Source organism: Thamnophis elegans, chromosome 4, assembly GCF_009769535.1.
Source record: "Thamnophis elegans isolate rThaEle1 chromosome 4, rThaEle1.pri, whole genome shotgun sequence".
Lineage (NCBI taxonomy): Eukaryota > Metazoa > Chordata > Lepidosauria > Squamata > Colubridae > Thamnophis > Thamnophis elegans.
Window position 1 is genome coordinate 18,732,866 of NC_045544.1, and position 27,672 is coordinate 18,760,537.

General features: G+C 34.7%; 1 protein-coding gene across 1 annotated transcript; it reads right to left on the reverse strand.

Moving 5' to 3' along the window:
* Window positions 1-165: 165 nt before the first annotated feature.
* Window positions 166-26,817, reverse strand: TBX18 (T-box transcription factor 18). The gene is made up of 8 exons (XM_032215193.1): window positions 26,457-26,817; window positions 23,573-23,753; window positions 20,846-20,947; window positions 15,071-15,242; window positions 6,646-6,813; window positions 5,555-5,619; window positions 2,897-2,991; window positions 166-890 (listed from the first exon to the last, which is right to left on the reverse strand). Exons 1-8 carry the CDS (start codon window positions 26,788-26,790, stop codon window positions 166-168), a joined length of 1,842 nt encoding a protein of 613 aa, XP_032071084.1. The 5' UTR covers window positions 26,791-26,817.
* Between the last annotated feature and the right edge of the window lie 855 nt (window positions 26,818-27,672).

A 27,672-nucleotide genomic window follows, 5' to 3' on the forward strand; every position in this document is an offset into this window, starting at 1 on the left:
ATGTTTGCCCACAAGCAAATCAAAAGATTCAGTCTAATTTCCTTTGTTGTTATTCATACAATTACCTTACAAGTCATATTAATCACCTTGGCATTATTCCAAAAAAAGGGGGGGAGAGTACATTGTAAAAAGAAATGCACTGTACTTTTATTTTAGAAGTATTTATCAAACCATATGTGCAGATACTTGAGATGATGACAGTGTTAAGCTTCCTAGGGTCCTAGAGTCAAAGAAATTTTGCTGCCCCCCACTGCTAAGTAAGTGCACTCCTTCTACAGGGGGCAACATCTGTCGATCTGTCATGGTTCCACTTGGTGATGACCCCAAGAAAGTTCCTTGGGAAGAAACAATTTTCTCAGGACTTGCAGCCAGTTTGGGGGAGGTGGAGAAGTTGTATCCATACAGAGCACAAGGACTATGTAGCCTGAAAGTGTTGTAAGAGTTCGGATGGGTTTGATTTGTTGGAAAGGCATTGCCAGATGGAGGAGGTATAATGTACTGGAGTTGTGGAGACATCCCTGAAATTTGCATTGATAATCCCGCCTGCGGACAACTGAATGCATCACCGTCACTACCTGCCACAGGCATATTCACTGCTGAACCATTTGATACGCCAACGTAAGAGGGAGTTGCTGGGGTTGCAAAGGTCTCACTGGTTTGATTTGCAAGTCTGTTGTATGTTTCAGTCAACGAAGTACTGTACCTGTTAAGGGTTAGACCTGAGCGAGCACAGGCTGTATAGTCAGCTGAAGCAAGGCTGCAGAACTGGCTAGTATTGGGAGTGAGGTGAAAAGCAGGAGGCGAACAAGGTGACCCAGGAAGGAGATGTGGATGAGTAGATGGTACCCCATTAGTAGATCCCTGGAGCAAACTGGAAGAACCAGTGTTTCCTGAAAGGAAATATCAGAATATTACAGAAAGACATTTAACTATTCCTGTTGCATTTTGCCCTAAAGTTGCCTGGTATAAGATTATACCAGGTTAGCACAAAAATGGCTTTTTTTTGTTGCTACAGGAATAAAAAAAAAATGAAAAAAATGAACAGACTAATAGTTCAATTACTTCAAGAGTGCAAGATAGCATCTACTGCCATATCTGATGACAGCAAGCCAACATTAAATGCAAGAATGTAACTCTTCCTTCAATAGGAAGTAATAACAGGGCAAAATGGAGAGGGAAGACTTCTCCTGCCCCTTTTATACTCCTCAGCTTTTGCCATCTTACATCACTTTATAGGTTATATTAAAAAGCAAATAATTGTTTGAGATTCTTAATTAAAGACAGTTGTAAAGAAATAATTTTCTTTATATTATATATTATACCTCAAAATTTTATTTATCGTGGGAATTAATTTCCTGTTGTACCACCCCTTGCATTTTACAGAATAATCTTCAAAAGGCATTACAAATAGAAAGGGGAAGAAGTAAGGAAACATAACCTGAACTCTATAAACAATATAACAGGTGAAACGGGTAGTGTAGAAATAAATAAAACAAAAATCTAGAAAATGAGAGCTGGGAATTAAATAAATACAACATTCATGTTGGATCATTTAATTAGAAGGAAGGTTGAACTGCCCACCTCTTGCTAAATACAGAGAGCAGTTGGACTTGTGCTTATATTAGCTGAAGTCTTCACACTAATATAACTACTGTGTATTTATAGAACCAAACACCTATTATTTATCCTTAGTGGATCAAACATTTGCCTCACTGTGGAAAGACATGCACTACTGTAGTTTAACAGCTGTGTAGCTTGCACAAAAAATCTTCCTTAGATCAAAGATTGAGAGAATCCAGATTAGAATCTGTTACTATACAATAACTGTGGGTGATTTATAATATGCATGGTATAGTTTGTAGTGATATGTTGGAGAAGGGACAGCATACTGGAGAAGAGATAGAAAAAAAGAAGTAAAGAAGTCCTGGAAAAAGTTAGAAAGCAGTTGGTAATGTCAAAAAAAATATTCCTTTTTTTTAAATGTAGCAAATGCGGATGGGAGGGAAGGAATTTCAATGATTTAATGCTAATTGATGTGGCAACTGTTATTATTATTGTAATTATAAGTCGTCATAATTACAAGCAAGATCTGCCCACATCTATTTTTGGCTAGCTGTTATACATTAATTATACAAATCACATAAAACATTTAAAACCAATTATGTTGAACATGTTTTTCTTGTTAAATTCTGTATCTGGATTGGTGTCCTGTCCTATAATATGGTACCAAAAGTTTTTCTCTTTTCCTATAGAATCAGTATAGGACTTCATCATTTTTAAAATTGGGTTTTAGCTTCAGAAATATTTCCTACACACAATAGTTTTATGTTATTCTGCATAAACTGAATCAACTCTTAAATTTTGTTGCTGGTACTCTTAATTTCAGGAACTTCTGGAAGAAATGAATCTAAATATTTGTATGAAATCATGTTAAAATAAAAAAGTTACTGCTTTTCTAACCAGTTAATCTATTGGGAGATTCAATCTGCTGGATGACAGTTAAGTACTTTTTATTTTTTGGCTAGAGAATCTACAGGAGGTCTGATAGCAAGGAAAAGTCTGATTCTTAAATAATTGCAATGAAGGAAACTCCTGATTGCTCTCAGATCACTTTTGTATGGGCTGTATTTTTTCATTTTTTTCAGTATCTGACAAAATGGGGTACTGTATATTTACTAATAATTATTTTTTACTTAATAGCCCTTGTTGAAATTTCTAATATATTTTTATTAGATTTATTTGATTTTTATTATTAATAGAAAAATGGATTCAGTCTATCAGTATAACTTTTAAAACAAACACAAGATTTTATAGCCAAATATTTAAATAAACAAAAGTTATTACCTAAATGAAGGAAACAACACATAGATTATAATTCAATCCATAGACAAGCTACCTTGTTTTGCAATCCCAGGTATATCTTCAAATGTAAGAGTTCTCAGTGAAGGTCTCCAGAATGCATAAGATTCTACTAAAGCTTCCAGTCCCATCCTAGACAACGTAATAAGAATATTTTGAGAGTTGAATTACCTAAAAGTTGTTCACATTTTCAGCATGGTATTATTTCGCTAAATATGATTCACAGATAAAGCTGAAGTGCACTGTAGCAAATATGGAGAAATGTATATGCTATTAGCCAGAAAAGGATTGTACATTTTTGTAAAGATCTGAATTAGGTTTCCCCAGAACATCCCATCTCATCCTAAAAAATGGGGAATAAGGCTTTCAAGCAACATTTGAACTTTTTTTTAGTTTTGTTTATAACTTTCCAGGGATTTAATATTTTTCCTTCCTTTTTGTTATCTTCATTTTGAAGTTATCCAATTTTGTTAATGATATATGTATCATTACATTTCTGTCAACCTTTTAAGCATTTTTTTTTTAAAAAAAATGTTAAAATGCGTGAGCTTCTGCAAGCTCAAACAAAGCCTTGAACGTTGAAGTCCAGCAATTCTTCTGTATGGTAGGAAGAAACCATGACTCAGTTTTAATTTTTTTAATTCATGATTTGTCATTCTATACCAATGAAAATCATACTTTAAATTGTTTTAGTTTGTTTTGTTTTAAAAGTTAGAGTTTATATTAAAACAAGAGTGTGCAAATCACACTTTCCAAATGTTGTGGAACTATACTGTAATGCTAATTATTTGTCACCAGCAGCCATGTTGAGAGTTTGCTGGCAGACCACATGTTGTGTATCTCTATTTTAAACTATGATGTTTTCACAGAACAACTTACCCAACAAGGACTTGGAGAAAGCTGTGTCATCTACCAAACAAATAAAATTCTCAACTTTGAAGTCTTATTCAGGTTTGAAGGATTTCATGCATAGTCTAATGCTACATGACAACTTATTTTCTTGATTATTTATGTATTTCTGGTATAATGTTCCTATTATAATAATCATATCCACCAGAATATTAATACCAAGACAGCAACCAAGCTTTGGTTCTTTGGACCTCGAAGTCATTTCTGGTGAACGTGCTTGTGACCCATAAAAAAATGCCAAAGATAAAGGATGTTGGTTTCTCTCTTTATGGCTGCTACTAAATAAAACATTTTAAAAACTAAAAATACATTAAATACCTCCCAACTATTGATTTTCAGTGTAAACTGTTTCTGCAATTGCTGAAATGTTAATTTGCTTTAAAAATTTTACTGCTTAAATGTATGCAACTCAATAGAATAACACAATCATGCAAGTAAGTGGGCCAGGGATTCTATTTTGGGATGGACTTGCATGATAACAATTATCAGCAGATTCCTGAGATACAGATATATTTTCTCTTAAAAATACATATTCCTACATAACACTTAAGCCTACATACAATCATGATTTTATTACTCTGTTCATCTCATAGAACTAAAAAAAAAATCACAAATGGGAAAGGTATAGAAAATTGCAACTAAAATTATCCCCGAGAAAATACTAAAATAGCTAGGTCCTTTTAATTGAGAAAAAAATGGGCTAGCAATTTGCAAAATGATAAGTGATATGGAGAAAAATACATTTTTTTTTAGTTTGCTTCATACCACTAGAACTTGAAGTCAACCAATTAAATTGATTGGCAATAGAGTCTGGAGAGAAAAGACAAAGTACTTCTTTTGTAGAATACATAATTAACGTATGGAATTCACTTTCTTTGGAGACACAATCAAACCAGAATTGCAATTTAACTTAGCAATTTGAAACAACCAGTATTCTCCCATGACATTGCTTTTCTAAGACAGTGGTGCCAGACTGATCCCAAAAACACTGGTGGAAAGAATTATGAAATAGTATGTTATGTGAATTTCAAAAATAGCCTTAATTTTTTTTATCCCTGTGGTAATAGGAGCCCATATCTCCTGAAGAAATGAAGCCAATGTGATAATTTATACAAGATGCTTTTGAGGATTGTCCTACTTGTTATCACCATCAAAATTTATACATCCAAATGCCCAATTTTATTAACATATGTTTTTTCTAAGTAAGGGAAAAATATGTTTTACCTCCTGGAGTAAAGATTTTTATAATATTCTTTTCCAAAGTCTGTCAAAAGAATTTTCAATAAAGCCTATTTTCAGTCATACACAGTATACTTCCCCCACACAAATCTCCTGATTTTTACATACAATGTAATATGAGCAAAAAAAATGACATTTTTTTCACTAAATGGTTTTGCTAAGCATCCCAAAAGAAGAACTACAGGAAGTTCAAAGAAAGCGAAATATGTTCAGAAAGGGGCAATAAATCTGACCTAGAAAGTAGAAACCAAGCTCTATGGCTGAAGATTTATATATTAAATATTAAACAAATTGAGTGGGCATATGAGACTACTCTTCAAATACCTGAAAGGCTATCACATAGGAGACAATCAAGGACTGTTTTCTATTGTTCCAGAATACAGGACACATGTGACACAACTGACAGGAAGGCAGATTCTGAGAGGAAGGCAGATACCAAATTTTAATTCCTAAATGAAACACAACTTAGATATGCTACTTTTGCTCCAAATATTTATGCATTTTCATGAATAACTTATAGTTTTACTATAAATGTCAAAACATTTACCTGTTGCGGCCTGAATCTCTAAATCCTTTTGCAAAAGGATTTCTATCAATCTTGAGTCTGGTAATCTGTAAAGATAATACGTAGAAAATGTGCAGACCTATAAAATATAGGACTTTAAAACCAATAATCTTAATATTCATTAATTTTTAAAATCACACATAGAAAGTCTACATAAAAATTGAATTAACCATTAAAGAACAATGCAAGCATATTCTGCAAATACATGCCAAAAAACCACTGTATATTAAAAATTTAAGTTATTATTTGTTCAATGAAACTAACTAAACACAGTTCAATGGAAATTTAATTCCTGTAAAAATCATGCGGGGAAAATCTAAACACCAGTAGCATATCTCATTTTGATGGAATTGCTTTTTCTACCCATAAACTTTACTACCACTTCTTTGGAGGCTAACAGAGATGCATTGGGAGGTGGATAATACCCTTGATATCTACATTTGTCAGCAAAGAGAATTAACTGCAGCCTTCTGATATTTCAGCCAATTATTTTAAATAATTCACATCTAACTTTATGTTCAAAATTCAACATTGTTCTATTCTGTCAATCAAACCTAGCCATGGCCAAGTTTAAAGGGTTGTGGAAAGGGCAACAAAGAATTTGCATCTCTCTATTCTTATAGTACCTGCAGATATATCTAATAGCTCTGTGCATGGTGACTCACACCTGGCTGGGAAAGAATGTACAAAATGATAAGAACCTCTGAGGCATAATTTTTATTACTAGCAGGTTGTATATGTTTCCCATCTACTTCATCTGGATAGTTAGTAGAGGAGTAAATAATTGATTCAAGAAGTGATTTAATACTTTTTTGGGGGGAAATGGACAGGTACCAACAACCTTGAAGGAGGCAGTATTGTGTTTATTCTGTGTAGTTTTCAATCCTCTCTTTTTATCAGCCCTTCAAAATAAATCAGATTCAATATTATGTAGGTCAGTACTGGTTTTTATTGTAAAGCTATGACATAGTTTTTTTCTGCTTGCCAGTATTTCTTTTGTTTGACTTTTGATAAGACTTTAATGTCCATCCTAGTAAGCCATCAGCATTAAAACAAAACAAAACAAAAGTTACCTGTTGGTTCTGATATGCTGTGACAGTAGTGAAAACAGTTTCGGGAAAAGTGAATGCCTTCACACCATCACCAGAAGGAATGGGTTTGACTGGGGAGAGATCATCTCCACAGTCTTTTCGAATGACATGGACACGTGGCTGGTATTTGTGCATAGAATGAAGAATTATCTATATTGAAAAAGAGAAAGAAAGAAAAATGTTCTAATTTTCTTCCTGTTTCTTCCACGTAAATATTTTAAATATAATAATATGAATTGCCCATCTTGCTTTATTCTAACTAAAGCAAATATACTGTGTTGAATCTCAAAACTACCCAATTTTAGTTCAATAGAATGACTTTGGATTATACTTTTTAAGCTATCAAAAGCAATTATCAAAGATTTTTAAAATGAGTTGTTGGACTGAAGTAGATTCTGTTAAAGATTAGATTAAAGAAATACTCTTGAACTTTCTGTTTGCTAAATCATGAAGAAATCATATATTCATCAGCTACTGAATATACCTAATTTACAAGGAGTAATTTAATCTTTTATTTATTATAATATAAACATATTTTAAAAAAAATATTACCTTATAAGGATATGATAGTAAACTGTGTCATTCTAAAACTCTTTGCATTAGGATAGCATAATTTAGACCACAGCAAAGGAAATCTTAGACTTTAATTTAATCAGAATCAAAGATATGTCACTGCTACACTATTCATTACAGTACAGATAGGGTTTATCTATACAAGCCAAAATATAAGGATGTCCAATTGATGCTATGAGAAGCTTGTCAAAGAATGGAGGCAATCCTGCAAAGAAAATCTTAATTTCAAATAATAATTCTGCTTACAAACACTCCTGACTAATATTTCAAACAATCTAGTCATGAAACTAATCCCTACCTACCCTGCAACTACATTGAATATTCCAGTCTTCCTTGCCAGGAATACTGGATCAATCTTTATATGCTGATTGTTTATATGCTGATTGCTGATTGACCGCCTGCTGCCAATTACCTCCAACAGACCTATTAGATCCCACAGACTAGGCCTCCTCCGAATTCCATCTACCGGCCAATGCCGATTGGCTACCACCCGGAGGAGGGCCTTCTCTGTGGCTGCTCCGGCCCTCTGGAACGAGCTCCCCGTGGACATTCGGACCCTCACCACCCTTCAGGCTTTCCGCAAAGCCCTTAAAATCTGGCTGTTCCGACAGGCCTGGGGCTGACGAGTTCCCGTCCCCGCTCGAATTGTGTGGTTGTTGATTGTTTTTAAATTGTTGTAGTTGTTTGTCCGTTGTTTTCCTCCTGTTTGTATCCCCCCCCCTTACTTTGGTTTGTGAGCCGCCCTGAGTCCCTCTGGGAATAGGGCGGCATAGAAATGCAATAAATCAAATCAAATCAATCAAATCAAATCAAATGTTGTTCTCCTATTACTACTCGTTCATTCTGTCTCCTTGGTCATTCATAGAATCTCAATGTATTCACCCAGGTAGCAAGTTTTTTAAACAAGTACTGAAGCCCAGAGCTCGCCTTTCTATATGTTTCCTTCACAATGTAGCAATTTCCCTATCTAATATCACAGAAGTATTCAATCTCAGCATTTATAATTCCCAGTGCATGTTTAAGAATTGTTGGAGTTCAAGTACAAAATACCTATAGACTATTGACTTGGCAAAAACTGTTGTAAAAAGTTAGAATAGCCACTGTTCATATAGCTACATATGTGGATTCATTGTTAACACACTGGTTAACAATGTGAACTGTGAGCTTGGGCAAGACAAAAGAAAATGGAATTAGAGTGGCAAAACTAAAAGCTCAAGGAACTAGTTAAAAATTGAAAATACAACAGGCCTCCAGGAGGACAAGAAATATTTTAACTTAGTGTATAGATTCTCAATTGCTATTTATTTATTTGGGTTTTTTAAAACCACCCATCTCTTTCAGAAGAAAAATATTTCTGAAAAGGAATTGTAAAACACAGTCCATCAGACTGTGCAAAGTCTACTACATCTCTGAAATGTCACATCTTTTTGTTGCTTCTGAAATTCAAAATTGTTCATGTGAAACCTCTAGAAGGAACATGGGAATGCTTTCATAATATCTTATAAACCATAATTTTCAATTATTTCTGGAGTTTCTCTAAACTTACATGAGTTTTAGGATGCATCTGAATTTGCTTCAAATAAAACAATGTACCGGTATTACTTTTGAAAGTTTTTTTTTGTTTTTGTTTTTAAAAAGAAAATGACTTTCAACTTCTTTTCTTTTCATGGCTACTGGCCAACAGTCTATCAATTTAAAATGAATACAATTTTTAATTTCCTGTTTCATTATTGGCCACAAAATATTAAATTCAGCACTGCATGTCATAATTCCCTGTTCCCATTTTATGATATCTTATTGAATGCCAAATTTCATAAAAACTTACTGTGCCCAAAAATGGAAGGATTCTATGTTTGGAAAAAATAAAAGTCTTGGCTATCATTAGGACACTTTTAAGTGAAATCATTCCACACTTGGGATAGTGACAGTCTTTTGGATAAGCAAAATTCCACATACGTAAACTTCCATTACACTGAACTCTGATTTTTGACAGTTTTATCAGATGCACACCAAATATGCTTAGATAAGTTTCCCCCAAGTACTTTCCCCAACATCTGCATTTTTATCAGAACAAGATATCAACAATCATTCTGCTGAAGCAAACATTTCAAAAGTATTCTAGATATTTTGGGTACTTTGTATTACTTTGGTAAAATCACACTGAAGAAGAAATCACTCCATAATTCTGAAAATGTTAATACACTTCTTTGTGTGAGAGAGAGTAGAGTGAATAAGTGAGTGTGAATGCTTTTGGCACTATCCATATGGAAAGTTATTTATCTATTTTTCCATCTAGAGACTCTTTCGCACAAGGAGTTATTTTTTGTTGTTACTCATTTGCCAATGGACTTCTGCAAAAAATATCACCACTAGTTGTCTTACAGAAATAACTGGCCAAAGATTTTGACTTGACAAAATGTCTTCAGATAATGCATCACTGATGAATGATTTCATCTCAGTACAAGAGAATTCTGGGACTGGTTGGAGAAATTAGAAGTAAAGATAATCTTCCCTTTAAGAACGAGAAGCCAATGTATTGTGGACTATTATTTCCAAGAAAAAAAAAAACCCTAAAAAGTAAAAATTACTGTAGAAATTCTCCCTTCATTTTCATGAAGCAATTCCTTGGATACAAGTTTCAACAAAATGAATAGGACTTAGATTTTGAACTTATTTCATGTCAAAGCCTTCTGGATGAAACTAATGAACTGAGTTATTATATTTCTTTCTTTTGCTAAAAAGTCCTGGATTTGCCAGTAAATGGTCTGTTACAACTACACAAAGTCACACAGGATTAGAATAATATTAAAGATTAGAAAAAAGTATCTCTCATTTCAATTCAATATATTTACCTGGATGTGTACACTTCTGAATGTGACTGAGATAAAAAAAATGTGACTGTGAAATAATTTTTTTTAAAGTTCACCATGAAAAGCCTAAGAGTATTTTTATAGTATTTTTAATAGTATACTTTAGCTTGAATGCTAATTATATTTCAAACTTACTGCTTTCCCTTTCCCATGTTTATAGATTCTTCAAACTCTTTTATTGTTTGATCATGCTTAGAAGTTTTGCAGATGAAACACAAATATATACAAATAGAGGAAGAAATTGGTATAAATAGGCACTGTGATTTTGTTGTATCTTCAAAAAGTAACGCGGCGGTAAAAAGTCCAACTAAAGTGCAAGTTTTAGTGATCTAAATACTGTAAAACAAGATAAGAAAATAAATTGATAAAAGATCCCAAACTACACTAAACCTTTTTCAAGCAAGCAGCACTTAAGTGTTTGTAAAACAACCAGCATAAGCAGAAACCAGATTTAATCAATATATCTGTGACAACAAAGACCATATCATTGTGCTATATCTGTCCTCTCTTACCGATTTAGAATTTCAAGACAGTGGGTCTGTACAGATAATAACAAATAAATTGATGGAATTTCTAGCCTTTCTGCAAAAATAAAATAATCAGTATGTTGATATTTTTGGAGCGTAATTTTATAGCTGTCAAGAGATTTTTGAAAACTATATTTGCAACCTGTATTTGTGTCCCTGCTTCTAATTTTTATTGTCATAATTTTGGTTTGTTAGCCGGCATTCACCCTCATTGTAAAAAAAAAGTGTTTCTTGAAAAGTATTATTCAGGACTATGCAATACGAAGTTCAGTTGGATTCACTCCAAGGAATTAAATCAGGATTACAGCTAAATCTGGATCATAAATATTACTTTAGGTTTTTATAAAACGTATTCACTATAAATGATTAACTATAGAACAGTCATCTAGACATCTCTACTGTAGCCGAAACAGTGCAGAGATAGGGGGATTATGGGGAATAGAATACTATACATTAGAGGACTTTTTGGTCTTGTCTAATAGCATTCTATTTTAATCTTTTTATCCTAGACATAATCTTATCCTTGCTCTGCAATTTCTAAATATGCAAATCTGCAGGATCAATACTAGTAATTATTCCATATATGGATCCATTGGATCCACCTGCATACTGTACATACATTTAAAGACAATTCATGCCATTGAAAATTAATATGTTTTCAAATATTTCCAACCGGAGGCCATCAAGTTGCCTAATTATGTGTTGGACTAAAGATTTTTCAGAGTCTTTCCTCACTAGTGATCTTTAGAACAAATCAGCTCTTAATTTGCCGGCACCCTAGTTTACTTGGAAAACAAGATACAGTCCTCGCTCTATTAACATCTTGTTTAATGAAATACTAATTGGTATGAAGAGGCAATGTTATGAATTGTCCAAACTTCTGCCAGGAATTTGTAATGATACATCAAGGCAGAATTGGTCACATGAAATATCTCCCCTAAAATGTCTGAGGGTGGGAAACACAGTAAAATTTTCAAGAGATACAGCAAGAACAACTGCTTATTTTTCTGAAAGGCAAAGGTAAGTCTGCTTAAAATGTGGGTTATGGTGAAGGAGAAACCACTGAGATTGCCAGAGCATTATGGTACTGATCATAATTGCAAGTGAAGAAAGGGAATACTTTAATATATATACTAGTATGTTGGTATTTTTACTTGTTTTTGTTTTTTTAAATCAGTGCCTCTCTTATGCTTTTAATTATAATTTCACAACCAAGACCGAAACAGGCTCCCCGCTCCCTTAAGACTAGAGTTAAAATTTGGGAACTATTAAAGACACAAACAGAATGCAGAAAAATATTTCAATTACAGGTACCATTATTTTAGTAGTAAGTATATTAATTGTTTACATTACAGTGAATAAATAAGTCAGATTTTTAATATCAGTAAAATTGTTTTTATGTTGATGGAAGAATATAATAAATCTTAAAATAATTAACAAAGAAATTTAAGCAGAATATAATGGTAAACTTGAATTTATTTATTTTTTGTATATTTGAGAGAAGAAAATAAGTTTATCAGTAAGTATTATAAATACAAAGAGACAACAACAGTATTCTTTGGTTTAGTAAAATGAGAATAACAATATTTACTCTAATTTGTACCCCTTTAATTTTCATTAGTTCAACTATGAATGTGCACTATATTAAGAATGCTTCAGATTTTTATTTTATGGAAGTTATAAAATTATATGAAGAATCTTCAGAAATGCCATTTGGAGAACATTTTAGGAAATATGGTTGACATTACAAATAATTTTCAGCCTATATGAATGTGAAATAAATTCTATTCTACTGGCATTTTACTCCAGATTAAAGAAATAGAATAGTGTACAGGCACACATGGATTTTAAATGTGGTATTATGCTATATTTTCTAAACCTATCCCATGGTGCTAGTTGATAGGATTAGATTGCTTTGTAAGTATTATTTTTTTATTAAACTCAACCAACAGGAATTCCAAATATAAAGAAATAAATAATTTGATCTCTGCAAAAATATCTATGCAAGACACTGCAAAATGTCCTAATTCCCAACACTAAGAAATATCTCTTGAAAATAATAAAATTTCATCAAGATGAAATTGATGTAAATGGAAAATGTAAATATTTGAGTAAGCAAATTAATCTGAACTATTTTTAATTTAACATGTTTTGGAACATCCCTTGTGATTTATTCAATGTGCAATAATTCCACCATTTTGAAATAATTTTTTATTCAATCTTGGTGGCTAAATAATCAAAACAATATACTTTTGAATAATCTTTCTCCATTTTATAATTCTGACTGGGTAACAATCGTTAACATTATTCAAAACTCATTGTTTTTCAATATAAACTTTTGTCTCAATTTTTTTAGTTTTCAATCACTTGGGTGTATATTTTTTTTAAATGATCCAGAAGACAGCTACTTGACTTTCTTCCAAATTGAAGTATTCATTAATGCAGGGCACTTCCTTAACTCTAAACTACAACATAAATAATAAATAGCTACGTTTATACAGTTTTAGAGAGGATTTAAGTAAATCCATATAGAAGATTTAGAACATTGTTGGCGAACCTTTTCAGCACTGAGTGCTGATATGGGAGTGTGCGCGTGCATGACAGAAACCATAAAAACAGCTGTCCAGTGCACATGCCCGCGCAGGGTGGATGCTCTTCTGGTTTTGGCATGCACATGTGCACCGGCCAGCTTGTCTTCTGGTTTCTGGCATGCATGCATGCGTGAAAACCAGCTGGTCAGTGTGCATGTGTGTGTTGGAAACCGGAAGAGCAGTCAGCCGGTGTGCGCTCTGGGAAGATGATCTTCTGATTTCCAGCATGCCCACGTGTGTGAAGACCAGCTGGCCGGCGCGTCAGAACCCAGAGAGATGGCTCTGCGTGCCACTTCCGGCATGTGTGTCATAGCTTCACCATCATGGATTTAAAAGGTATAGAAAAATTGCTTTCTATACCTTTCATCCATCTCATAGAGGCTTGAATACCAGCTGCTTCTGAATAATTTAAACTGACTATAGTAAAGTAGTGTTTGATAAGACCACAGCTTACTTCTAAAAAAGAAATGGTCAAATGAGATGCAGAAATCTAATAGTTTTTCAAAAACGGTTGCAATTTCTATTATTGGTCTTTACCGCTTTTTTATTTGATTATCTTGATTCCTTTGAGGGTCTCACAGAATCACACTTCTTAATCTAGGAATAAACTATCTTAAAAATGATTTAATTTTAACTGTCTTACAAAGATGCATTGCCATCTAAAAGAACATTTACAAAAGAATTAAAAGTTAGTAGGCCAATTTTCAGGCACAATTACGCTTGCCTAACACTGACATGAAGATACTGGTAATCTGTCAATAATACAAGGAGGAAAACAAGAAACAATAATAATATGAGCAGAATAATATCCAAGTTTCATAAGAGATTTTCCAGAATCATGTAAAGATTTTCCAGATTAGATAATTATTAAGTACAACTAGAAAATTTAAATGTAATTTAAAATATTCAATGTAATATTAAATCTAAACCATATTTCATCTAAAATTGCAAGTTAAAGTAGATTTAGGCTAACATACAAAAAGAAATATTGTATTCTGTATTCTTAAAAAAGCCCTTATGTACCTCCAAAATGCAGTCTATTTTTCTAAGTCCAAGTAGCCCCCTATTTCCGAATTTATGAAAATTATCAAGAAATACTCAACTTAAAACTATTTGTATGTTATCATTACTATATAACATGATATGTATTTTAATCATTTTTAAAGATGCTAGGGTGTATCCCTTTGTTCTTGTTTGAAAATGGAAATATCCCTATAGCATATAACATATATTATCAAATGACCTAGTATCATAACTAAACAATTTAGAGCTTTCAAACACAATAGTTAAACTATACAATTCCCTTCCAGTTTTGCAGATGTAATGAGCTTCAGCTGTGAAAAGGTCTTGTTGTGTAAGGTAGGTAATAAATCATTATCAGAGTGAACATAGCACTCATGTTGTTCCTTTTGAGTATAGTGTACTCATGGGATCTTTGCAAAAATTATCAAATCATGAGATACATTTTCTTTAGTGCACTATGGTTCCTATATTTTGAGAACACTTATTTTAAGGATTTATAGTCTATGTTTTTCACTTTTTTAAAAGATCCAACAACTACAGAGAGAAAAGCAAAGTACACTGTTTGTTCTGTACTTTCAGTTTTGATATTTTTCATATGCTCAATTTTGTTTCTGTCCAAAGGCCCCAAAGAAACATCTGATGGAAACTATTACTAATTCACTGATGTGGCAAAATATGAAAATATTCATTAACAAAGCTGACATAAGCTTTGCTAAATCAATCAACTTTTGTTAACGTTAAGTTCAAAGGTTTATTAATTTATTTTCAAGAGAGGCTGTTGTATGCTAATGTTGCTGAAAAACAAATATATAAAAAAACTCACATGACCCTGGTCATCCAGTTCATTGTTTGTAAGCTTCAGTTTGTCAAAGCTAATCACTTGCCGCATCCAAGTCTCTCCTGAGGCAGGTGAATCCGGATGAATGTACACACGGGCAGGCACAGGTGAGTCAGCATTTCCAGCTACCATCCATTTGGAACTATGATAGACATACCTATGGGGGAGATTTATGACATTCATAATGAAAATATTATTTTGCAAGTTTGCTGTAATATCAGTATACTCTATAATTGCCCCCTCCCCTTTAAATTTTACTTAATGGTTGTTTTTATATTGTTTTTAAGTAGGGTTTATTATGTATTTTACTTCTGATCCTATTGAAAATTGCTTCAAGATGCTTTGGCATGGAAAGCAATATAGTAAATAAATAATTATTATTTACTTACTTTCTAAGGCTGCCTACTCTCCAAGAGATTCTGGGTGGCTTACAGGAGGGTTAAAAACATCAAAAAAACAAAACACTAAACAAGACACTAAAACATCACAGTAGTAAAACCACCACACCAAGGAAAACAGATTCAAAGTCTGCTATGTGTTATTGAGTTCAAGCACTAAGCCCTGTGTTTTCGAGAAGAATCCTGTCTTAAGACTTTCCTAAACACAACAGCACTGGGGCCATGCAGTCCTTGGGGTGGGGGGTGGGGGGAATGCTGTTCCAGAAAGTCAGGCACAGCAACATATTTACAGGAAAATAAAGAGCGGGACTGTTTTCCTGGTCGGCATTACTTCTTTACCATAAAGAAAAATACTATTATATGATTTAAGCTTAGTGGTCATATTTTAATAAAACAGATTAATTACTGAATAAATTAAGTCAGTATTTTTCTATCAATAAATTGAACTACAGATAGAAATATTTGTTCCAAGTACCTCATGTTAATTAAAGCAATTCAAAAATTATAATTTGAATAAACAAAAACTTTGCTTAGAAAAGCAAAACAATCAGGCTTGTCATCTTATGAAGTGAAAATATGTCCTTAGTACAGGAATAAACTATGTGTTATGTAAGAGTTAATCCCAGGTAAAGGTGTTAAAACTGCAACCCATAGAAAGAAAGGGTCTTTTGTTAATGTAAAAAGGCTTTCGACCCAGCAATGCTTTTCCCTGGTGAATAAGAAGGGAGGATAGAGACAGCTTTTATCAGTGCTCCCTTCTCCTTGCAATCCAACAATATACCTTTATTTCACAACATGTTGTACTCTGACGAATTATCCACCAATTCACCACAGTAAGATATGAGGATAGCCATTAATCTGTGCGGCTTTAAAAGAGGATTCATGGAGGTAAGGCTACCATAGACTTATTAGTTTGAAGAAAGTTGAGGCAAAGAACTTCCAGATAGCAAATACAAAGGACAGTGGCATGTCTGTTTTATGCCTATAAGTGCAGAGAAGCATCCAGTATTGAAAAATGAAATGTTGGATTAAGGTGGATTTTAATCTAATCTAGGAGGACGATTTGTATATGTGTTTATATCACTGAGTTGAAAGGGATGAACAAGAAAAGTAAATCAGCAAAATGCACACTCTTTCATTCTGCCAAGAAAACAGATTCATCAGCTTAACAATCAAAGACAATCGATGCAAAGTATCTATCTACAGTAGAACCTCCATAATATGGGTCGCAAACCGATTTGGTCGTGACCCGGACCTCATTTTGGAAATTTGGCACTTACAAAAAAAATTGGCGTGGAAGGGGAAACTGGCTGGGGAAAAAAAATTGTGAATTTTTTTGGTTGGAACCCGATTTGGTTGTGGTCAGAAGTGTTTGTGACTACAGGTTCTTATCTATCTATCTATCTATCTATCTATCTATCTATCTATCTATCTATCTATCTATCTATCTATCTATCTATCACACTAAATTTATTTATTTATTTATTTATTTATTTATTTATTTATTTATTTATTTATATTTCCTATTTCTAAACTGCCCATTCGCTTAGAAAAGGACTCTGGGTGGTGTATTCAAACATTAAATCTATATTTAGAACATTTCTTTCCATACATTTCGGTAATCATTTAGCAGAAAGTTTATTCGTAATACACTATTTAACATTCTTATTCCTGTGCAGAATTAAATGTAGATGAGAAATTATCTGCATGAGCTGTAACTTTACCAAAGCTAGTAGTAAAAAAATAAATATTTTAAAAATTAAGTTTAAAAATTAGGCTGTTATTTTAGAAATATGGCATTTTGTATAACACCTGCAAATATATTTGCATTCATGATGAGTAGAGCAATCTTAAGCAAAGAAATCCTATTGAATAAGATTTGAAAAATTTATTTAAGATTTGCAACTGAAGGTGATCAAGTGCAATTCAGATTCACAAAAATGTTTTATTAATCTCTTTAATTATATTTATTTATTTGACCCTTATATGATAACTGAGGTTTCTCAGCTGTTTTAATAAATGATTGGGTCAAAGTATTAAAGTATTATCACAATATTCTGAACTAGAATAAATTAGAATGATGTTTCAGAACATATAAATGCAGAATTGGGCTTATTTTATAAATCCAAAAGGTAAATCAGGATTGGAGAAAGGAGAATATAATAGTGTTGTATATATTACATTCAATAACTTGGGTTTTTTTAAAAAAAGAACACATTAACACATTTTCAAACAACAATGGTTCAAAAGGTCTTCCAATAAATAAAACTACAATCTTTCCTCAGAGAAATGAATGTATACAACACACCTAATTTTATAGCAAAGCTATAATTGTAAGTTTCTGAAAGCATTCATTTTATTTCCCTTTCTACAAATTTAGGAATTCTAGTGGGAATTGCAGATATATACTACCTGGCAAAAATCTATAAGACTGAAATCTTACATTAAATAATTAATAAATGTTACTGACAGATATTCAGTAATTGCATAATTGCACAGAAATAATAGCACATACTAAATAGCTAAACCAAACTTTTCCACTTTTTTCTATACTATACTTTGTTGTAACTTTGAACAGTCATGAAGCAATCAGTTGTAAGTTGAAGACTACTGATAACCGGCCCAAAGTCACCCAACAAACAGGTTTCATAGCTAAAGTGGAATTAGAATTCAGTCTCCTGCTATCTAGCCTGGCTTTTCCTTATTAAAAACCAGAAAGAAATATTAATTCTATGTAACATAATTATGTATACAATACAGTTAATAATTACATTCCTTGATTTAAAAAACAATTTAAAAATCAGTACAACGACATAAACATTATTAAATGAAATAAAGGTTTAAATACAGAGGAGCCAGAGACATAATTGTTTGAATGAAATCAAATATTGGCTTGAATAAAATTATTTTTGCATGTTAACAGAAAGCAATCAACCAGGTTTTCTTCATCTGTGACTTCCAAATGTGGTACAAGCCATTGAAAAAGACTCTCCAATTTACACCAAATGCGTACATAATTTGGGAGAGAGAGAGAAGGAGCCTGCTTGGAAGAAGCTGACAGCTAGGCTGCTCATCTCAGAGAAGATAATTCTTCAATAAACTGACCTTATATTATTTAAGAATTTATAACAAACATTCTGAATTGTACCCATAAACAACTATGAGCCATATATTGTAGTCAAAAAGTTACACTCTTTCTATAACTGGTCTAAGTCTACAGCCTGACTGCGGCATTTTAAGTTAGCTGAAGTTTCCAATCTTCAAAAGCAACCCTACATAGTATGGAAGTGATCTAATCCAGATGTAACCATACTATGTCTTACCAGTGCCAAGTCAGACACCTTAAGCAGGCATATTTGGAGCCGAGCAAACAATTCCTATGAAAGGGAAGCATCCAAACTATGATTAAATCTAGAGATATCTTCAAATTAAGTATCTGAACCCCAATTCTCTTATCTTTTTACCAGACAAGAGCAGCTAGATGCTTTCATTTTGTTTGCTCTCATCCAATCCATACCAAACTGTATTTCAAAAATACCAACATTATCTTTAGATTATGACAGATAGGACTAGGAATCATCCAATTTGTGGTAACACCGAGGTGAAAAGCAAGGGACAATCTTCAAAAGGAAACTATGCTATTTAAAACTGGTAAAAGGTCAAGGGTATCACAAAAAAATCATTCTATCAAATGCCTAATGGAAGGGCATCTACTAAGACAGTCAAAATAGTTTTGATCCCATAACTATCAATCCATTTTCAAGTGAATCTCAGTAAGCTGTACAATACTCTCAAGGAGGAAAGTGTACATTGCATGCCATTATATGCTCCTAAACATTTTTATTAAAATCTGGAAATCACACAACAAAATAGAATTCAAGGCTAGCTATTAGCTTTTATAAACCAAAAGAATAAGATTGAACTATTCAAGAATACACGTGGTGTATGTTAATTTTTCCAGAATTGTATTCACTTCTTGGGCTATATAAACTGAAAACTATCCATCAAACTTGGAGAATAACAGAACTCCATTAAACTCCATTAATGATAGTATTCGAATCTAATGGGTATGAATGAATTTATCAGCAAAATCCTTTGCTTAACTGGATTTAATGATCTACTGAGCCAGCCACATGAAGGCTTCATTTTAGCCCTCAAAGCCCAGATATAGACCTATGTATACCAGCAAAAGGTCCATTACTTAACTAGTGCACATACTATAATAGAGAATAAAATTATATTTCTTCCATTTCTCTTTTAAAATATTTTTAAAATAGGCTTTTGTTCTACACTTTGTCAAAGTTTCTCAAGTATTTCACTAATGTCTCTTCAACTTTCATTTTAATTTAAGAAATAATCTAATCTAATCTTATCTATTTTAAGGCATTTGTTTAGCTTTATAAAGCATACACAAGAACAATTGAACAATTATTTTTGGTATATCTTTGCTATTGGAGATGGCATGAAAATCAACTGCTACACATCTACCCTAACAAAGAAATAAACCAAAGAAAGAAGAACTACCAATATCCCGTGGAATTATCATAATTCCATTAAAACCATGTAGCATCCATCTTGAAAATTTATTCAGTCCAGTAAAACGTATGCAATAATATCCCATCTTGAAATAATTCAAGGCAGATCTAGGGTATTAAAATTGCTGAGTATTTCTTCCATTCCCTTCTCTTTTTAAGCAAAAGACAAGGTATAAGCTTTACAGGGATGCTTTATCATAACTGCTTCATGAAGCAAACTCCATCCCACCACCTTTTTATAACTTAAGCAAAGCAAGTACATTTCTTCTTTTAGGTTTGTAGTCTCCTCCAGGATTTCCACTAGCTGGAAGAGTCTTCTGTGCTGTCCCTAGTAGACCTGCTAATCAAATGTCAAGATCTCAATAAGACATACCACAACACCTTTGCCTCTTGACTAGGTAAAGACATAGTTTCCATAGTGAAACAGACAAATTACAGCTGCCTTGTATACTTGTAGGTTTAGCTACTGAGTAGTTCCATATTCATGCAGTGTTGATTTTAATTGAGCTAGCAAAGCAATTTGCACACAGTAAAGACAATCCACTTCATTTCAGTCTTACTACTTACAGTGAACCTATTTGCAAGTAAGGAACTGAAGACTTGCTTACAACAAGAGGATAAAAAAAATTGATAACAGAGAATATTCAATATGAACCAAATGTATAATGCAACTCAAACACAAAAACAAAAAACAATCACCAACTTTGGGATTGTTCATGGGTGAAAAGAAGACAGGAATTTAGAAGGCAATTAAGCACAATCTCTGCTATTTTCCAAATAAACTATATTTCCCTCATCCCATGTATTAAATATTAATGCTACTTTACCTGTATCTTTTGTTGTCTACAGGGACAATATCCATAGCAATGTAGTACTGCTGATGAGGATCTAGGCCTGAAATTTTCACTCGCATTGCAGGAAACATCCGTCTGAATATAGAAAGAGTATTTAATAAAAAACAGATTTGGACACAAAATCAGGAACATGATTGAAGTAAAGCCCCCAACTCTTTCTTGTTTAAAGTTATCTGCAGATAGCTTCCCCCCCTTTTAAATCATGAGAGCCAAGTGACTCACAAAACAACCCTAACACATTATGTCAAAACAACTTTTACATGTATTTTATTTGTTAGTGAAATTCCTTCAAGGAACAAACTCAACCCCATATAAGTATAGATGCGAATTAGCAAGTTATTTTAGTTATTTTTTGCTTTTAATTTGTTGCTCTGTTTTAAAACTCACATCCCAGGCTGAAGTAGCAGCTGCAGCCACTCAGAAATACAATTTTCAGTTTGCCATTCTGATCCTCAAAAATGTTTTCTCAAAAGTAAATAAGTATAGTTCATTTTCATGTCTTAGAGCCCTGAACATAAACGTTTTCCCTCTACCATTACATGCATATATGCATACACACCCCAAAATTGGTATGTAAACAGATGATCAAAACTATCAGTTCTGTCATGGGAAAAGAAGATCACTTGTCTTATCAGCTGCTTCTAATAATTAGCATACTGAGAGATTATAGCATGTCACCTTTTCAGCAGTGAATACATGTTACAGAAAGAATAAGCATAGTTTCAGAGGTGAATTTTCCAGGACAGGGTTATACTACTTATGTTTTTTTGGAGGGGGGGGGATATGTATGCACAAGTGTGTATATGTATACACTCCAAATCATGATTACATCTGAATTATATACATATACTATATAGACACATATATATCCATAAAGGTACAATTCTAAATGTGTATTTAGAAACAAATTCCAATAATGTAAATGGAATTTACTTCTGGATAAAGACAATTATGAATTATTCTCCCCCCTTTAAGTAAAAAGACTTAAGTACAGTATTTAATAGGTATTATAAAATGTATTTATACTTCATATTTCTAAACTGCCCATCTCCCACAAAGTGAGGAAAAATTAGTTCAAAAATTACTTCATTAAAAGAATAAAAAATCCATGCAGAAATTTTGCTACTGTTTAACTGAAATTTATGAAGTACTGTAATGTATTTCTCAAATGAGCTCTTCAGTAAAAACTGTCTTAGCTTTAAGGAATTTCATAACAAAAAATAGTATCTTTTTATTTTCATATGAAGGGCATAAAGTTCTATTTTCATATAATTCTCAGTCTTTTTCTAAAAATATGAAATCTAAATTACATTCTAGAAGTAATAAAATTATTAATATGTTTAAAAAAAACCAAGAAGCAAAACTAGCTGTGGCTAACAAGTTTTTAACATTTTTTTAAATCTGTAAGATAAAGAAAAAGTGACAGAAAAATTATTGCCGTGTGTTTTTTAATACTGCATTTCAATCATTAATAAAGCCTCTCTGAAAGAAGGTAACATATGGCTTCAATCAGATGTGTCTGTCATTTTTAATGCATTCAGATACATTTCTACAATGCAGATTTTTATCATAGTATACATTCTTTAGAAAATAAGAAAAAGTTATTTTTAGGAGAATGTAGTTTTGTTAAAATAATGGACAGGAAACCTGTCATTCCCCACGTTTTGCATCATTTATTATTCTAATGGTTTCTCCAGCTACATAATTTGATAAATTATTTTCATATATCAGCAATTTGAATTCATAAACACCATTCTTAAATATTATTACGTGTTAGGGATAATTTAAACTTTCTACTTTCACAACAGTAAATGTTTATGTTTAATTAGCATAGTGGTGAAAGTTTGAACATGAAAAATTCTTGAGACAATACAAATTATCTGAAGCAGAAAGCCAAAGGCAACCAATGGTCTCTCCTGAATATTTTGCTTCTAATCTTTTCATTTTCTATCAGAAACATCTAGATAAATTTTATTCATACTTCAGGATGCTAGAAATGGTAAGTGAAAGATTTTCACTATTAAGTATTCTACAAAAAGTAGATACAACAGAGAATAACATTTCAAGCCTAATATTAGACTTTTCAAAAATAGACTGATCATTTATTAATAAATAATTTCAAACCAATAGCCTTTCCAAGGAATATATTGAAGATCAGTGATTAGCTGGTGGTGGGGACTTCATCTTTAGGACTGTTACTAAAATTGTGCCCCTTGTTTTAAAATTTATCTCTAAGTCTGGCAATATAAATCATGGCAATTAATTCAAATGATTTACATACAATCCCTAAATTTTGTATTTACATACAAAATTCTGAATATATGCGCTTGGAGATAGTTTGCCTTTTGATTTAGTGTATCATTCCAAACCAATATTCTGACTTTGAGATTTACTTCCATCTCAACACGGAGGGGATGGAAGAGCGTTTCATAGCTAAAAACACTTCGTGATTGATTCTCCATTTATTTGAAAACCCATCCGCCAGCAAAATACGTTCGGGTGGAACGGGGTCGGTTCTGTGACTGAATATTGAAGAGCAACATGTAACCACTATATATTCTAAGGAAATATAATGCGGTCGTAAAAGCTTCCACCCAAACGGAAATTCCACAGTGAATGTCGGAGCTGCGCGGATTCTCAGAGTTAGCGACAGTGCCTTTTTTTTCAACCACTGAGTCGGGCGACTCGCCCAGCCTTTACCTTCCCGCCTTGGTAATAATCATCTCGGTGCCGATCTCGTGGAAACGTTTCCAGAGCTCCGCGCCTTGCAGGTCCACCCGAGGCACTTGCGGCGGGGCAAGTAAAGGCGAGGCAGCCTTGGCGGGGCCTGCAGGAGTCAAAGGGGGCGACGCGCCGTTTAAGAAACTCTCTTCAAACCCACCTGTAGGAATCAAAACAGTTGGGGGAGATACGAGAGGGCGGTTAGGACAAATAAAACGGCCTAAAAAAGCCTAAACCGAAAGGAGAAGCGACTACGGTAGCTCTAAGCTCCCATGTGGGAAGAGTGAATAACAATAATGATAATAATAATGATAATAATGATCCCACAGAAACCCAGTCACAAAACCAGCGCTTTGTTTTTGTTTTCAATGGGAAAAGGCGCCTGAAGTGACTCGCTTGTTCTACCCGGCCAGCTCTCCCGCGCGCGCGCGCTTCATGCGCACGTGCCTACCTTAGAAAAGGGCGAGTGCTTTTCGTTCTGTTTCTCCCCCCCCCCCCAAATGTTTGGTGTGTGTGTGTGGTTTTTTTGTTTTTGTGGGGGTTTTTTTTTGGTACGGTCACAGCTCCTCGAGCCTAAATTCCACGCGGGTGTTTGTAAACGGCCAACAATTGGGGGGGGGGGAGAAGCGAGGTTAAAGGCTCGGAAGGAAGGGGGGAAAAAACCTCGGTGGGAAAAGGCGAGAATTCATTCCCTTCCCCCACCGCGTCCCTATGCAAAAAAAATAGCGCGAGGCCCACCCGGCGCGTTCGTGCGATCTGTCGTCTCGCGCTCTCTTGCAGCAAAAAAAAAAAAAAAAAAAAAAAGACATTCGGAGTCTTAAACGTCAATTAGGGGCCGCTTCCTGGAAATAATAAATCGCCTTCAACCAGAAGCAGTCTAGTTGGTTTCACATTCGCTCTTTTTTTTTTTAACGGTTATTATCGACAGCCGTCGCTTTTCCAGGGCTATCTGAACTGAAGTCAGCCTCAATTTAAGGAAAGGCAGCCTCGCCATGCTGAATGCTTTTACATGTCTTTTAATTGCGGGCTCTTTTTTTTGGGGGGGGGGGATGGATGGATTGGAAGCTGATTTTGGAGACTTCACCGCGTAGGCCCCAAATCCTACTTAAAAGGCGGTAGAAAGGAAGTATTAACTGAAATCCAGACCCCCTTCCTTTCTGTGCTGATTGTATCTAATACCAGGCGTGCAAGGCCACCCTGGGTGTATTGACTTGGAAGTAAATGGAGACAACAAAGAGCCTTAGTATTATTTCATTTTCGGATGTATTGTGAAATAAAGGTTCATGGGTTTTAGGCCTCTTTATCAGATGCGCCCACAGGAACATCATCACCAAGCAAATAAACAAAAACACCACAATGGACTGGTTATTTTGCAGGGACAGATTATATCAACTATTTGCCCAAACAAACAAATGAATTTAGTAATCCAATCCAAAATGCATTTGAAGATAAATCTGTACATTTCAATTAGCTTAAATACCAAATTCATGTTTGTAAGAAAACCCATGTTCACCCATATTTTCTTTCACTTGAAGGAAAGTATGTAATACTGTTTATCAATTTATTTCCAGGAAGCGGCCCCTAATTGACGTTCAATTTAAAGGGTAGAAACATTACTATTAATATATTCAGTGTATTTTGTTTTGCATACACTGAATTGGACCATCATTAAATCCAATGCAGTTGTTGACGGAGTTAAAATATTAAGATTTATATTTTTAAGTACTGTAACTATCGAGAAAAAAAATAATAGGTTTCATTGTCATAAATAACATTTCAGTCCAATTAAAAGAGAGAAGCTGAAAAGCAGTAAAAGATTATCTGGTTAAAAGTGCATACCATCCATGTTTGAGTTAATATAAATCATTTTCTTACTAGTGATTTAGACTAAACTGAATTATTTTTCTCAGAAATTAAAATGTAATATCCCAAAATATAAATATCTTGTTTTAAGTGGAACTGACTCAGGTTTCAGATCATGTGCAATTCATCTGAGAAACCCATAAATGAATAACCTTTCTAGACATGTCTATGGGGTATTGAATGGAGCTTGTCCCCATTTAGTTCAATGGTAGTCACCACCAGATACGTTTTGAAGACTGCAGCCTAAAAACACTACCCTATCAGTAATGATAATAAATATAATTCTTTCCCTCCGTTAAGCAACCCATAAGAATGGATAGATACTAAGCTTAGACAGTACAAAACCTTCTGTAGCTTAGCGTTGTGTGCCAAAACATCAAGTTTGTTTATGTCTGTATTGTACAAATTCGTTTTTAGGGTGAAGGTAATCCTTGTGTGATTTTTATTCTCCTTTATTTCCAGTTGGACTTATGCTTTTTTCCTTCTAGATTGCAAAGCTCCAGGAGCCGAGTCTCCTTCGATTGGGGAAAGAAATTTGCAAAGCAGTGGTTCTGCTGAAACATGCTAGTATATACTCAGTTGGGGCAAATCCCACAGAAAGCAATTCCGTCCAGAAACAAAACAAAACAGAATAAAAATTACACTCTTCCTTTGACTGTGTTATTAGTGCTTTACTATTGTTATTAGTAAAGACTGAACGGAGCATTAGAACTTTGCCCGTTATTTTTTTTTAATCCTGCATTTTCTGCTGCTACGACCTGACCCTGTCGATGCTTCGGAAAACCGCAGGACAGCTCGGTCTGATTTATTCAGGGTAAATTGAAGGGAAAGGACAGGCCGCTGAGCCAAGCTTCTCTCGCTCCGAGAAGAGACTCAGCCTGGGGATTGGGACCATTGGAAGACTTTCAGTTATGACCGGGCAAGGAAAATTAGGGGGGCGGGAAGGTCTTTCTTAAGCGGAGAGCGCGGGCTGTAAAGGCAAGAGGACGCAAAAACTTACCGGGAGGTAACTCCCGGGCGCCACAGTTCTTCGCTGCTTCAGGCACGGCCGAGCAGGTCTCAGGGCCGGAGGACGAAGCGGCGCTTTGCCCGGAACCTTCGCCGGAGTCCGTGTCGCAGCTATTCCCGTGGCCGCCGCCGCTACCTTCGGACGGCGTCTCTTTCCCGTTGGCTCCAGCCAGCAACTTTCGTCGCTTCTGCGGCGGCGGCGGCTGTTGATGGGATTGCCGCGGCGGCGGCTGTTGTTTCTCGGCCCCGATCAACGCCTCCACCGAGAACGCGTGAGCCTTGAGGCTCAGCACTGTGCAAGGCGAGGCTCTCCGCTTCTCTGCCATGTCGGACCGGCCAACTGGAACCCTCCCGTCTTCTCTCTCGCCCCCGCCGGCTGGTTTGCTCTTCCAGGCCGCGCGCTCGCCTTGGCTTGGCTTCGCCGCTCCTTTTGCATCCACCACCTAGCAGCCTGGAGTGGGTCGCCGAGCGTTTCCCCCTCCTCTTCCCTTTGCAAGCCCAGACGATCCCGGTATGCCAAAGCGGAGCTTCCCGTCCTCCCCTCCTCCTTCTCCTCCCGCAAGTTCTGCCTCGTCTGAGGGGCCGGACAGCTCTGACATGGGTAACAAACGCTCTGCGGACACAAATTAGGGCTTGGAATTGAAATTTGTTGCCTTGATCTGTCAGCACTTCCAGGCAGGAGACCGGTGGGAAGAATTCGCTCATTAGTGTCAGTAAAGTGGCTGGGACGGGGAGGAGCCAGCGAGGAGGAGGGCTGTCACTCAAGAGGGGAATTTGGCCAATCAGAAATTAGGAATAGCCTCCCCCCAATCCCCCCCCCGGTTGCTTCTTCCTTAGAGGGTACTAAAAGTTAGAGAGGCCAAAGTGTGGGCTTCTTGTGCTTCTTTGACTGGACCCTCCGAGGAAGACTTTCGCTTTCAGGCCGTTACAACCTTTCATTTTTCTCCCGGCCGAAACGACAGGCCGACGGGAGAACTGAAAAATCAAGTCCTCGCTCTTTCAGGGAATGGGCGAGCTGCTGTTTTTTCCGCCGCGTTCTCAGTTACCCACCTCTAAAATGGGAACAACGCAAACAGAAATATCCATAGTTTTAAGCAAAGAAAGTAAACATTTCAATGCGTCATTGATCAATAACTGAGACCAGTTTTACTTTGGCTGCCTACTCGAGAAATATAGGTTGCTGTTAATAACTTTATTCCCTAGGAGCA

Bases quoted from the DNA above. Each gene is read 5' to 3' on its own strand.
- TBX18 (XM_032215193.1), bottom strand. From the start codon at position 26,790: ATGGCAGAGAAGCGGAGAGCCTCGCCTTGCACAGTGCTGAGCCTCAAG. The intron at 23,754-26,456 runs GTAAGTTTTTGC...TGATTCCTACAG, and splicing joins CGCCCGGGAGTTACCTCCCG to GTGGGTTTGAAGAGAGTTTC. The intron at 20,948-23,572 runs GTAAAGGCTGGG...TTCTATATTCAG, and splicing joins ATTATTACCAAGGCGGGAAG to ACGGATGTTTCCTGCAATGC.